A 14,694-nucleotide genomic window follows, 5' to 3' on the forward strand; every position below is an offset into this window, starting at 1 on the left:
TGCTCAACCACTGAGCCACACCAGCCAGCTGCCTTCTTTCTTTTTAAGCCAAGGGGTAAGATGGTAGCCTTGCTAATAACTATGTTCCCTCCTGCCTGAAGACCTTGGTCTGACATTTTGTTGAAACCAAAACATGGTCCATCTGGTTCTGGGAGGAAAAGCAAATCCCAAGATCACTTTATAACCATCTGCATGGGAAAACCTGGAGTTCAGAGGGTTCGGGGGCATGTTTGCGGGGCTGTGCCTAAAGAGCCCTGCTCCTCCCCATGCACGGAGGCAGGTATGGACACCTAGGCACGTTAGAATGCCTTATCCCTAAGTGTGTTTGCAGAGCTGGCAGCCGAGTCAACATTGGCCTCCAGATTCCGGAAATCTGGATCGAGTGGAGTACTTAGCAGCTGATCCCTCAGCAAACATCTCTGTGCCCACCTGGAGAAGGCACTGGCTTTGGGCCACCTGTCACACCTCAGCTGGAAAGGGCAATTTGTCGTGATTGCTGCCCAGAGGGCCAAGATTAGCCTCTGGCTTTGTGGCTTTTTGTCTCCACTTCCTGGTCCTCCTTCCCAGCATTCACGACTTCCTGTGTTTAGTTACAGAAGGCCATGCAGTCTAAACTCCCCAAGGAGGAAACAGCCCCCCAGAGAAGGGGACCTAGGGGCAGTCACAGTCATGGGCAGCACGGAGGGCCATGGATTGAGGCAGGTGGGAGTAGCACCCAGCCAGCCTGGAAAAAGAGGACCCACATCTACCGCGCTTGCTGAGTGCCTCCTGTCCTCGGGCGCAGTCTCCCTGCTGACCCTGCAGCGAGCAGCTTGGCATAGCCCCTCCCTAGAGAGGGGATGAGACAAGCAGACAGGCTGGTGAGAGGCAGGGGAAGCGGCAGCTGCTGTGCCCTGTGAGGTCAGGGAGCTGCCTGCTGGGGCAAGGACAGGAGAGGCAGTGTGGCCAGAGTATAGCAAGTGATGGGGGTGATGGAGCGAGAATCTGTAGGGCCTTCTGTCCTGTTTGGTGCCTTTCTCAGGGTCATCAGCCACTCGGCACTTCAAGTCTCTGCCCCCGTCAGAGGCAAAGGCTTTCATGTGGCATGTGGTGCTGTTGGGACCCTCACTAAAGACTGGACAGAATTTCCTGCTTCTCTGCAGGATAGGCAGCTCAGGCCTCCACCATGTGAGTGTGGCTGGCCTCTGAGGAGTGACCCCGGTGGCCCCAGACTCGCTGTTGGTGTGCATGTGGCCTTGTGCAGAGGGACACGGGTGGTGGTCAGGGCTGTGGCCCCAGCACCTGCCAGCTGCTCTGTTCCTTTGGTACATGACTCCCCCCCCCCACTTTGTCTCAGTGTCCTTCTCTCTAAAACGGACTCAAGGAGAGTAGCTCCAGTCCTGCTTGGTTGCTCAGTGGTTAGAGCATCACCCCGCACACCGAAGGGTCGCAGGTTCAATTCCCAGTCGAGGGCATGTACCTGGGTTGTAGGTTCAATCCCTGGCTCCAGTCTGGGTGTGTGCGGGAGGCAACCAATCAATGTGGGAGGCAACCAATTGCTGTGTCTCTCTCACATCGATGTTTCTCTCTCTCCCCATCCCTCCCTCCACTCTAGATAGATAGATAGATAGATAGATGAAGGAGAGTGGCTCCAGTAGCCTCGTCGCACTCTCAGATACCTCCCTGTTGGCATATGAGTTATAGGGTTGCTCATGCCATAGCCCAGCCCCACAGACTGTTGAGGGGTACAAGAGGGGGCCTGGTGCAGGGGCACTTTTTGGTCCGTGTGAACACCGATTCCCTCTGTTATTTTGGATCCATGGTTATCAGACTTCGGGGCAGCCCTGGGGAGCAGGGAGGGTTCAAGGCTTAGGATGCTCCTCCTTTAACGAACCCTAGGGATGTGAGCCGGGTGGCCTCCCTGGGGCGTCTGGGCTCCTGAGAGGGCGTGGTGCATGGGAGAGCCTGAGACAGTGTGCCAGGCCCAGGCCCCAGGCTTGTCCATGAGGGAGGAGCTCATGTGGCCCAAGGCCTCGAGGGTAAGGCCCACAGTGTCTGCCTCACTGACCCTGGCACGAAGGCTGGATGGGACAGAGGAGGCTCCCCCAGCTCAGGAGACAGTGAGAAGGGCATCGAGAGTGGAGGTGGCTGGGAGAGTCCTGCAGCATGGGGCAGGGACAGCAGCTGGCGAGCTGGGACCTCCCTCACACCCACCCTTTCCCACAGGTCAGTGCCAACGGCAACGTCCTGCGCAGCGAGATCGTGGGTTCCATCAAGATGCGGGTCTTCCTCTCAGGCATGCCCGAGCTGCGCCTGGGCCTCAACGACAAGGTCCTCTTCGACAACACGGGCCGTGAGTACCAGGGCCACGGGGCTGTACACAGCGCAGTCTCACCCACAGCTGTATCCTGGGCTCAAGTTAGAGCTGAGGGAAGGTCACCCAGTGAAGGAACACATTGATCCCAAGCACCTGGAAATATTTTCACATCGTTTACAAGACAGCTATGAAAATTAATGAATAAATACCTAGAAATGATAACCTAAAATTAGTAATAAATTAATAGGAGGGACCTGGCCTAGAAGTAGAATTCCTGTGGTGGGGCAGGGCCAGAGCAGCCTCAGGGGTCCAGATTGTTGGGGCTTTGTGTTTGCAAACTGGATCACCCACCTCCCGGCCCGCCACAGGCCCAGCAGCGGGAGCCGTGTCCCGCCTGGTCAGTTATATCCGCAGCAGCAGTAGTCGGGGCCTCTCAGGCATTCGCCCATCAGGGCAGCTCCTCTCCGGGGCTGGATTTGACCCACACAGGTCTCTGTGGGGTGGGAAACCAAGGCAGGACTCCAGAACCCATGGGTCAATGGGGTCAGAGCCCTCAGAAGCCCCGAGCCATCACCACAAACACAGCAGCTGGGTTTGTTAGTCATTCAACAAACGCCCCAAGCAGCCACCCTACCTGGTGATTGGTGTGAACCAGGCCAACCAGCCCTGCCCTCAGCATGAGCCCAGTGTCTGGACATGAAGGGGGGCCTCCATGTGGGAGAGGAGGGATGGGGGTGGGTGGAGAGGGTTGTCTCAGAACCAGGTTCCTTTCGTGTTCGTGGCCCAAGATGCTCTCACAGATTTGGGGCAGCTCTGCTCTGCCAGTGTGGGCCCCAGGTGGTGGGAGCGTTGCTGAGAGTGGCCCGGAGGCCTCGGATCCTTACGCTCCCCTCCCCTTAGGCGGCAAAAGCAAGTCAGTGGAGCTGGAGGACGTGAAGTTCCACCAGTGCGTGCGGCTCTCCCGCTTCGAGAACGACCGCACCATCTCCTTCATCCCGCCCGACGGCGAGTTCGAGCTCATGTCCTACCGTCTCAACACCCACGTGAGTGCGCCAGGCTCCTCTCCCCGGAGCCGGCTCTCAGCATTGGGCAGCAGCGCGGGGGCTCCATGGTGGGGGTGGGTTGGGGGTGGGTCCTTTCTCCTTCCTGTGGTTGGGACAGTCCCTGTCCAGGACGAGTCTCCTGTCCATGAGGTGACACTCAGTGTGGGCACGGGGACCCTGTGTTTGAAGACCCAAACTGTGGGAGGGGCCAGGCTGCTTTGGCATCACTGCTCCTTCCTGGGAACCCCAGCAGTGATGGTCCCTGCATTGTCACAGAGGCCCTTGGCATCTCCCTGTGACCGGGGTCCCTGTGTTCTGGGCTTGCCCAGCAGTGTGTGTCTAGCTCACACCTGGGTGAGCGATCCCTTGCCCTGGGCCCCGCCTCCCCTCTGTGGAACGGGCTTTATGAAACAGCCAGGCGTGAGTGCCCTCTCCACTCTCCCGACAGGTCAAGCCCTTGATATGGATTGAGTCAGTGATCGAGAAGCATTCCCACAGCCGCATCGAGTACATGATCAAGGTGGGTGTGTGTCCTGTGGACAGAGTCAGCCTGGGGGCTGGGACAGTCCTTCCTGGTGAGGGTGCTTCTGTGTCTCTGGCCTGTCCAGGCCCTTGGCACAGAGTTCTGACACAAGGCGGGGGCTGCCGTGGGGCTCAGTGACTCCCATCCTGGGGAATGAGGCCTGTGGCTGTCATCCTTGCTGCCTCACTGTGAGCTCAGGTTCGGGAGTGGGCCGGGGGCAGAGAGGAGACACACTGCCCAGGTACTGGGCATGGCCATCATGTCAGTGGCCACATATCAGGCAACCAGGAAGGCTACTGCCTGCCACGCGGACCACTCCTGCTACTCAGTGAGTCTGTCTAGCCCCGGCCAGTTGTGGGGACACAGACCTGGTCCCAGGAGGCCAGGGCTGGGCCAAAAGGAGGGATGGGGAGCCCGGACGGCCAATGGAATAGGAAGGCAGAAACTGAACTTTCAAAATCAAGCATAGGGGGACTCTCGGGGTAAGAGAGGGTGTGAGTAGTGCCTAAGAATGGGCGGGGGTCAACTTGGTGGAGGGTCCCACAGACCAGGCCAAGGGGCACATGGCCCTGTGGGAGCACGGTGGGTGGGGGCTGGGCCGTCTCCCTTTCACCTTTTACAACCTTGACCATGTGGGCCTCTTCTTTAGGCCAAGAGCCAGTTCAAGCGGCGGTCAACAGCCAACAACGTGGAGATCCACATCCCTGTGCCCAATGATGCCGACTCGCCCAAGTTCAAGACAACGGTGGGGAGCGTCAAGTGGGTCCCTGAAAACAGCGAGATCGTCTGGTCCATCAAGTCCTTCCCAGTAAGCACTGTTCTCAGCGGGGTGCCCCCTCCAGACTTCACCCACATTCCACGTGCTCCCTGTGCCCCGAATAGTGCTGTGGCCTGGCAGCTGTGGGATACCCCCAAACCTTGAGACAGGCCACAGGGTAGGATCCCCACCTGGAGCTTCTGGGAGGGTCAGGAGGGAGGGGAGAGCTGAGGAGCCGGCTGGGCAAGGAGGGAAAACTGGAGCCTCCGGGGAAAGCAGATGCTGGCTCAGCCTTGTGGGCCCCTCATCACCTTCCTCTCCAGCATCAGTAAAGTGCCCCCTCCCCCCTCCCTCCTCCCTTCCCCTCCCTCCCTCCATCTGACACTGTGGTGGGAACAGACTGCCTTGAGGCCAGAGCAGCACGGTTCTCGGGAATCCAGCTCCAGGAACAGGCAGCACTTTGTGCCCTGTGCCAGCTCTGCCTGCTGGCGCGGCTGCCTGGCTTGTGTTCAGGATTTTGAGCACCAGAGTCTGGGTTTGCGGGGATAGCGCCTGGGGAGCCTGGAAGGCAGGTGTGTGACCTGCCAGTCACTGCTTTCCCACGTTCTCCTCTGTCTGAACCTCGGTGGGGCTTGAGGACAGTCCCAGCTGAGTTACAGAAGTTGGGCATGCAGTCATGCTAGTGCCTTGAGTTTTTTTATGTTCGCAATTTTCCTCAAATCTATGATATAATTACGTTACAGAAAATAGAGGAAAAGGAGAAAAAAGACTGTAATCCTGCCACCATAATGCAATTGCTGTTAGGATTTTGGTGTGTTTCATTCTTATCTTGCTGTGTGTTTTTGTTTGACGTTGTAAAGCAGAGACAATCTGGTGTTCTTTGTCCTTTGTTCTCTCAGCCTTGTGTCAGAAGCATTTCCAGGTCATTGACTGTCTTCTTGGTGGTCAGTTTGTCAGCAATAGAATATTCCATGGAGGGAGTAATAACCATCCTAGATGGTCGACTGTTTCCACTGTTTAGCATTTATGTTAAAAAACACAATGGGAGAATAAATCAGAAGATAAATCGCATGGTTCGCTCTAGGGGAGGCAGGGGACATGGCCTAAGGGCTAGATGCCAATCATCGTGGACTGTACCTTGTTTGGTAGGCTGTGGTTTGTTTCAATCTAATCTTTGAAATTTTCACTTGACGTTAGTCGGGACATTCGTAAGTCAAGGCCCTACTGTATATTTGTGTCTGGAGCCAGGAAAAAGCCACAGGACACTCCACACCCTCCGAGTCTCCGGGACTCACTGACAGTTTTGCTCATTTCTTATTAAGATGATTTTTTAAAATATGTTTTTATTGATTTTTTTTTTAAGAGAGAGAGAGGGAGTGAGGGAGGGAGAGAGACATTGATTGGCTGCTTCCTGCATACACTCTGACTGGGAATTGAACCTGCGACCTTTTGGCGCATAAGATGACCATTGCTCAACCAACTGAGCCACACGAGCCAGGGCTCATTAAGATGATATGTAAGCCAATGTTTTGGTAAATGGGGTCTTCTCTTCCATTCTGTCTTTAATAGGTCACTAATATTTGCATGGCAATTTTATGTCCTGGGACCTTACTGGATTTTGATTTGTGGTCGCTTTTTTTTTTAAAATAAATATTTTTATTAATTTCAGAGAGAGGGGGAGAGAGATAGAAACATCAATGATGAGAGAGAATCATTGATTGGCTGCCTCCTGCACACCCCCTACTGGGGATGGGGCCCACAACCCGGACATGTAGCCTTGGCTGGAATTGAACTTGGGACCCTTCAGTCCGCAGGTTGACGCTCTATCTACTGAGCCAAAACAGCCAGGGCATGGTAGCTTTTCTTTTGATTCTCATGGGTTTTCAGATCTCCTTTCAGGTCTTTCGCACCTAGATGCAGTTTCTCTCTCTTCTCTCCTATTCTTTTCCATCTGATGGCTTCTGGCATCTCATTGCTTCTGTCTCCAGGGCCCTAAAGTGGTGGAGGGAATGGCCTCTTGCCCTCTATGGAGCCACCAGGGCTTCTCCTCCAAGTTCAATGCAGCTGGGACTGCAGACTCAGCCCAGGCCGAGTTGCTGTGGTTTTAGCACAAGTGGGCATCGCATTTAGCAGCTGCCTCGTCAGTGTCCATTTCAGTGCAGATCTGCTCATGGGTGGATCTGGAATGATATAGTATTTGTGCATCTGGTAAGCTCCACCTGATCGTAGTATCTTTTCTTTTTAATATGCCATTGAATTCTGTTGGTTAACATTGTATTTAGGATTTTTGCATTGGTATTCATACCTGAGATTGACTTTTGTTTTTGGTATAGTCTCTATCAGGTGTCAAAGTTATACTCATTTTATACATTTTTTATCTCCCTTCTCTATGCTGCAAAACTGTTTAGCCTGGAGATTGGTCTTGAGACAGTTGGTAGGATTTAGCTGTGTGACTGTCTGGGTGCCTGCTACTTTCTCTCTTGGAATGGAATTTGGGCCATTTAGAGTTTCTGTTGGAGTCTGTTCGGGTAAATTATATTTTTCTACAAAATTAATCAGCTTTTCAGATTTGTCTACACAAAGTTATAGAACGTGGTTCTACCCCCCCCCTTCTCTTATGACAGTTACATTTCTTATTTTGTATATTTGTGTCGTCTTTTTCCCTTGATAAGGTTACCTAGTGATTTATTTTTTTCGGATTTGCTTTTCAATTTATTTGTTTTAATATTTTCCCATTTTATAAGTCTTTCATTTTAATTCCTTAGTCTTTGTTGTTCTAATTCTAATTTTCTGAGGTATTTTAATTTGATTATTTTGTTTTTAAATTTGCATTGATTTAAGTATTTGAGACACAGTTGTTCCTCTTTAGCTGTATAACTGACTTGTTTTATTTAATATCATCATTATCCAGAAATTCTGTGATCAAGTAGAGTTGAGTTGTGTTTTTTTTGTTTACTTGTTTGGTTGGTTGGGGTTTTTTTTGTTGTTTTTCTAAAATATATATTTTATTGATTTTTTAGAGAGAGGAAGGGAGAGGGATAGAGAGTTAGAAACATCGATGAAGAGAAACATCGATCAGCAGCCTCCTGCACGCCCCCTACTGGGGATGTTCCCGCAACCAAGGTACATGCCCTTGACGGGAATCGAACCTGGGACCCTTCAGTCTGCAGGCTGATGCTCTATCCACTGAGCCAAACCGGCTGGGGCGGTTGGTTGGTTTTTAATTGCCTGCTAGAAGGGCCTTTTGTTTCCCATTTTCTCCATTTCCATTTGGTACACTGAGGTCAGAGAATGTTATTCGTACTGTTTATACTTTTAGAATTTATTGAAGTGTTTGTTGTGGGCCAGTTAAGGTCAGAATTTATAAATAGCCCACCCCGTGTGCACTTGAGAAGCAGGTAAGGCCTGTTGTTGGGGTGGAGAGTTTGACCTCTGCGCCCACGAGGTCTGCATTGTGCTGTGACAGCATCACTGGAAGCTCTGCTTCCCTTCACATTTCCTGCAGCATCTGCTTCGCAGAAGCCGTCCTGTCGCTTGGCTCATAGACACCCATCAGTATTATGTCTTCCCTGTGGCTCATAGAACTGCAGCTTCTAGGACTGTGGTCTGAAATTCTTGCCCTGAACGTCTCAGATTTTTGCTCTGGTTATTGTTTCACACACAGGCTGATGGAGCTGATTTTATTATTTATTTTCTGCTGCTTTGTTGCCAAGCCCACATTATTCTCCCCTCAGTGTCCCAGAGTCATTAGCACACGACACCGAGTCAGGCAGAGCACAGTCCCTGCTCTCAAGCTGGCCCTAACGGCCACGACTGGAGAGTGACCCCTCCATCCCGGGGAGGGAGGCGTGAGCCAGGCGCTGGGAGCCCTGGCTCTGTCTGAGGTGGAAGGACAGCCCCTCCTCTGGGGCAGAAGCCGCCCTGGTTGGCAGCCGCTCCTGCTGCCAGAGCCCTGGGGACCCAAGGTGGTGACCCACATGTGACAAGACCTGTGCTCCTCCCTGCTCCCCACTGCTCTGGTTGAGACGCACGGGGAGCTTGGACAGCCCATACTCCTCTCACCGAGACCCCTGCTCCTCTCGCCAGGACTCAGGTCCAGTCATTCCTGGCCCTGCTCCGAGCCCTGCCCCTGGTGTCACTGCTCAGCCTGAGGCCGGAGCCACCACCCTTGGGGAGCAGCTCCTCAGGCAGCCCCCGCCGCGGCCTCTTAACGTTTGTCACCTCTCCTGTGCGTTCCTCACTTTGACAGTCCCCTCCTGCTCCACGCATCCTCCTGACACTGGGCAGGGGCTGTTCACTGGACTCTCGTCCCCGGCAGCCTGCACCTGCGCTCTCCTCTCTTCCTCCTTCCCACACCGTTGGTCTCATCTGCCTTGAAGCAATTAGTTTTCTCTCCCTGGGAGCCTGTGAAACTTTCTCCTGATCCTTAGAATTCAGCCATCGTGCCCATCATGGCCTCCAGTCTTCCCAGTGGGGGTGGGGCAGTCCTGGAGGACAAGTGTCCATGTGTTCGAGGAGCTGGGGTGCCAGGTGTCCGATGGCCACACTGGGAGGGCTCGGTGGCCAGGCTGGCAGCCTGTGTTCTCCACCTCGGCCGGGGCCTCGGCCTGACCATCCCCACCCGTCTGCTTTCCCAGGGCGGCAAGGAGTACCTGATGCGGGCCCACTTTGGCCTGCCCAGTGTGGAGGCTGAGGACAAGGAGGGCAAGCCCCCGATCAGCGTCAAGTTCGAGATCCCCTACTTCACTACCTCGGGCATCCAGGTACGTGCCAGGGCTGCCAGGCCCAGAGCAGACGGGGACAACAGAGACCCAGAGTCCATTCAGGCCCAGAGGACTGCAAGTGACACACAGCATCACAGCAGCTTAAAGGGTTCCCATCAGATTGCCACAGCTCTGCTCCTCCACGGGCAGCCCGGCCCCCACAGAAAGAGGCCTGTACTTGTCTCCTCTGCCCTGCCCTGTGCTCTGCTCCAAGCCCAGGGGTGCATTTGGTCCCCAGAACTGGAGTTTGAGCCTCTAGTGTCCAGACTAGACACTAGTGGGGCCCATCTTCCTGGGCACCTCCATGGGAAACCTCTGAGGGGAGGAGAAGCCTGGACCTCTCCCGGAATCTCTAGAATCTCTTGTGAGCACACATCCTGGCTCTTTGCCGCATCTTCTAGAAGCACAACCTCAGGGCGTTGCAGACAGACCAGTGCCCTTCACCTCTTCCTCTCACCTCTGTTCACTCACTCATCACAGCCTCCCCGTCCAGCCCAGGGGGATGGTTAAGGGGTCACCAGCAGAGGGCGGCATGACACGCTCAGGGCCCTACCTGTGCCCCAGGTGCGCTACCTGAAGATCATTGAGAAGAGCGGTTACCAGGCCTTGCCGTGGGTCCGTTATATCACTCAGAATGGAGGTATGTGCAGCCCACTGTGGGGCGGGGAGTGGGGGTGCAGGCTGAGAGGGTCCCTAGTGGCCGAGCAGCGGCCTCCAGGGTGGCTGCCCCTAGGGTGGCACTCATGGACACCTCCCTCCGTTTCCTAGATTACCAGCTCCGGACCCAGTGAGGGGTCAGTGCCCCAGCCCTGGTGCAGGGGCTCCTGGGGAAGCACTGGAAGGCCTGCCAAGCCCGCTGGAAGGAGGACACCCCGACACTGGCCACCATCCCGGCTCTGCCGGGAGACCCCTCCTTCTCCGGACATGCCTGCTCTGCCGTCTCCACACTTGTCTCCAAAGCCCCTTCTCCCAGAAGAGGCTCGTCTTCCAGGTGTCCTGTCTCTGTGCCCGAGCCCTTCCTGGGGAGGGAAGCAAAGTCTTTGCCCAGAGGCCACGCGCAGCCTCGGGGCCGAGTCCCGGCACCAAGAACACGAGGAACTCGCCAGGCTCCTGCGGGGCACGGTTCTGCCTTCTTGCCGTTCTGTTGGCCTGTGTTTGATGAGTGTCTCTGGGGTCTTGTCTTCTTCCTTGTTGCTGTTTACGTGACCCTGGCTGTCTGCTCCTGCTCCTCGCCCTGAAGCACTCAGGCAGCACTTAGTGGGGACAGGAGCCTCCCCAGCCTCCTTCCACAGTGCGCACCCTCCACTGGGGCCAGAACCCCAGCACTTCGGGCCCGTGGGGCTCCTGGCCTGGACCCACAGGCTTCGGTGAGGTGCCTCCCCAGGGCCAGCTGTGCCACACAGCGCTGTCGCTCAGCCGCATCAGTGTTTGTCCCACCTGGGAGGGGGTGCAGTGAGGGCCCTGGCTCAGGGCACAGGTCATCCATGCCTGTGCTTGGTCACCCCTCCCCTGTCTGTGTTTGTGTCATAATTAGATTAAATTTCATTAATTAATCCTGTGTCTGCCTTCCCTCAAATGCACTGTGGTGCAGATGCCGCCCGGGTCTCCAGGGGCAGGTGCAGGGTTCATGTCGACCTGTGTATGGCCTTGCGTGTGTCACCAGCTCCCAGCGCCTCCGCCCCGCCCCCAGTGAAGGAGGGACTGGGCGGTCAGTGGGCAGCAGAGCCATTGCCCTGGACCACCTGAGGGCACACAGGCAAATTCTTTCCTCTCATCCAAGGTGGTGGTTGTGACCCCCAACCTCAGACTGCCAGCAGCTTGCCCCCGTCTCTCCTCTGCCTGATGCCCTTTCTCAGTGTGGTCTCATCCCAGCAGCAGCAGTGTCCCCTGGGAGCTCACTAGACATGCAGATTCATGGGTCCACCCTGAGCTGTCCAGGTAGCATCTGGGAGAGGGCCCAGGAGACAAGGAACAGACTGCAGGTGGTTTGTATTTGCACTGGAGTTTGAGAACTAATGCCCGTCCATGGAGAGGATTGTGGCTGCCTGGTCCACAGGGAAACGTGGCAGGTGCATGGACAGCAAGTGCCTCGTCCTCCCACCACAGCACCTGCCCTCATGCTCACTGCTGCTCTAACACTGATGGCCTCCCCCCACCCCCACCGATTTCAAGGGCTGTGCTTTCTCCTGCCGTACCACCCAGCTCCCCTTGCAGGTCTGGACATCAGCCCGAGTGCAATCGTAGCATCCCACCCACTTGGCGTAAAGAACATGGCCCGGCCCAGGGCTCAGGCCACAGCACTCTGAGCCACCATGGTGCCTGCCCTTCTCTGCCCATACCCACATCCACAGCAAGCCAGAGGGCCTGGTCTGATTGCATTTTCCATTCTTCCTGCCATTCCTGGAGGCCAAGCCCCAGCCTCTAGCGCCCCAGAGGGACAGAGTGGTCAACACAATGCAGAGCAGACCCTCTGCTCCCGGCGATGTTCAGGGCAATGTTCCTGGCCAGCCCGCTGTAAATACACAGAAACACATAAACTAAAGTGAATGCACCGCTGAGCCAAGAAGGGATCTCTGCACGAGCCTAAAACAGGAGCCAGGCGCCACAGGTATAGCAGGAGCTGGTTCTCTGGGGAGCCTAGGAATTTGGATTGAAGGGCCAGGTAGTGGGTGGGACTTTGGGCCTGTGGAGATGGTGAAATGCCAGGGAGATTCCTACATAGTGACAGTAAGAAGATGGGCTCACTAGAAAAACTGCCTGTCGCCTGGCCCTCAGGGACAGGAAGCCCTCTCGACTCTTGGCTAGAGAGCTGGTAGAGAAAAGTCTCCGCTGAAGTATTGTAAGGACCAGTTTAGAGCTGAAATGTGCATTGCCCAGATGGTCTTGGAGACACCCAAGCCAAGACGATTATAATTTAAACTCTCAGCCTGACTGGTTTGGCTCAGTGGATAGAGCGTTAGCCTGCAGACTGAAAGATCCCAGGTTCGATTCCGGTCAAGGGCACATGCCTGGGTTGTGGGCTCAATCCCCAGTAGGGGGTGTGCAGGAGGCAGCCAATCGATGATTCTCTCATCATTGATGTTTCTATCTCTCCCTCTCCCTTCCTATCTGAAATCAATAAAAATATTTTTAATAAATAAAACAGACTCTCGGGCCCGGCCGGTGTGGTTCAGTGGTTGAGCATTGGACTATGAACCTGGAGGTCATGGTTAGATTCCGGTCGGGGCACATGTCCAGGTTGTGGGCTCGATCCCCAGTGGGGGTGTGTGCAGGAATCAGCTGATCAATGATTTTTTGTCATCACTGATGTTTCCATCTCTCTCCCTCTCTAAAATTAATAAAATATATATATATATATTTTTGAAACACACACATACCCAGACTCTCCGGAGGGGAGTGACTCCAAGGTTCTCACTCATAGAGCCACCCTACACGAGTGCACATCCAGAAAATTATAAAACGTGGGTGCGAGTGCACTGTGTAAGCAGTAGGATCAGATCCTCAAGACCTTCATGTAAGGATTATCAGACATATAATATGCACATATGCCCTAAGTGATTACAGGCTCATGGACTCAAGTGTAGAAAAGAACAAAATGCTGTTCAGACAGGACCGTTGGCAACATCTAACTGGGCAAGTAATCTGTATACAAATTATGTGATAACTTCTAGAAATCAGAAAAGGAAAGAACCCAATAGACATGGGCAAAATGTGTGAGCAAACAATCCTGAGAAGATGAAATACAAATGGCAAGTAAACGTGAAAAAACATCTAACCTTGTCATAATTAAAGACCACAATTAGATGCTATTTCACACTCATCAGATTGATGGGAAAACGAAACTGACAAAACCAGATCCTAGTGAACAAGTGGAGCTTGAGGACATGTTTATCCTGCTAGTAGTTCTGTAAATTGATATAATCACTTTTTTTAAATTAGCAAGACCACAAGGTTCAAGTGCTGCTCAGGCTGGTGGCACACAGTGGGTAACATGCAGTGAGCCCTACCCCAAAGACATGCACTTCACACACTTTACATACGTGTATTATACCTCAGCGTTTAAAGCTTAAAAATGCCAACAGCTAAAAAAAATAGAAACCATGTTAATGAAATGAGCACATTGCAGGAGGAAGTTGTCCTATTATTTATACAAAGTTTAAAATCATGTAGCCCAGCCAGCATGGCTCAGTGGTTGAGCATCAACCTATGAACCAGGAGGTCATGGTTCGATTCTGGTCAGAGCATATGCCAGGGTTCTGGGCGCGATCCCCAGTGTGAGGCGTGCCGGAGGCAGCTGGTCGATGATTCTCATCATTGATGTTTCTATCTCTCCTCTTTTCCTCTCTGAAATCAATAAAAATATTTTTAAAAATAAAATTACGTAAAACAATACATCATATTGTTTATGGCCACGTAGTATATAATAAAATATAGAAGCATGTAAGCAAAAGACTAACTCCAAACTCTAAACAGTTGTACCCTCTGGGGTGGGAGAGAAATGGGCCCCACCTGGGGACCATGGGCAAGTTTTGTTTCTGGTCTGTGTGCATACTTGGACATTTGTTCAATAATCACCAATGATTTTGTGATGGTGTAAGACTGCTCTTAATATTGTAATTCAGATCATGTCCCCGTCCTGCTCAGAGTCCTACCATGGCTCCCCAGTGCCCTTAGAGTAAAACCCTCACTCCTTGCCCTGCAACCTGGCCCCGGCCCCTCCCTGGCTTCCATCTCGCCCCCAGCTTCTCACCTCAGATACTTTGCAGATAGATGCAGGCCCCCTGCCTGGTGCACCCTTCTCTTGGCACCCTCCTCTTCGACACCCACAGCTCCACTCAAAAGTCGCCTCCCCCGGCCTCTCCAGCTTGGGACTCTATGCAGTTGCCTTTGTTTCACACTTTCCTGTACCCCGTCTGCCTAGAAGCCCCCAAGGGCAGAGTCCGCTGTTAGGTTAGTCACTGCTGTGTTCACAGGGTGCAGGGCAGGGCAGTGCCTGGGATCAGCCCCCGAAGCTCTGTCAGTTTTGGCCACCAGGGGGTGACCATGGGTCAGAAATCAATGTTTGGGGACAAACTCGGCCTGAACCAAGGACACGGAGAGATGGTCCAGACAGGCCTGGGGAGTGAAGGGCTCGGAACACCTGATCACCCAGTGGTGCCCCCTCGGCCCGTGGAGGAAGCTAGGGCAGCCACGGATGAAGGGTGGGCAGGGGCACCGGGGACCCTGGTCTTAGGGTGGTGCCTGTGATCCCCACCAAGTCGGGGCCAATGAGGGGTCAGGCCGTCCCTCCCAAACTCCAGAATCTCACAGCC

At 53.9% G+C, this 14,694-nt stretch overlaps 1 protein-coding gene across 1 annotated transcript in view; it reads left to right on the forward strand.

The window, feature by feature from the left end:
- AP1M1 (adaptor related protein complex 1 subunit mu 1) overlaps positions 1-10,935 on the forward strand; it is a 28,176-nt gene extending 17,241 nt beyond the window's left edge. Inside the window, exons 6-12 of the mRNA XM_070416301.1 lie at positions 2,206-2,332; positions 3,197-3,339; positions 3,788-3,859; positions 4,512-4,670; positions 9,257-9,382; positions 9,947-10,022; positions 10,151-10,935. Of these exons, the coding sequence (XP_070272402.1) occupies positions 2,206-2,332; positions 3,197-3,339; positions 3,788-3,859; positions 4,512-4,670; positions 9,257-9,382; positions 9,947-10,022; positions 10,151-10,173 (726 nt within the window). The 3' untranslated portion in view covers positions 10,174-10,935. The remainder of the gene's footprint in view (positions 1-2,205; positions 2,333-3,196; positions 3,340-3,787; positions 3,860-4,511; positions 4,671-9,256; positions 9,383-9,946; positions 10,023-10,150) is intronic.
- The last annotated feature ends 3,759 nt before the right edge of the window (positions 10,936-14,694 follow it).

The sequence above is a fragment of the Myotis yumanensis genome, unplaced genomic scaffold (genome assembly GCF_028538775.1).
Source record: "Myotis yumanensis isolate MYYU_CA2020_CCGP unplaced genomic scaffold, mMyoYum1.0.hap1 SCAF_5, whole genome shotgun sequence".
Classification (NCBI taxonomy): Eukaryota; Metazoa; Chordata; class Mammalia; order Chiroptera; family Vespertilionidae; genus Myotis; species Myotis yumanensis.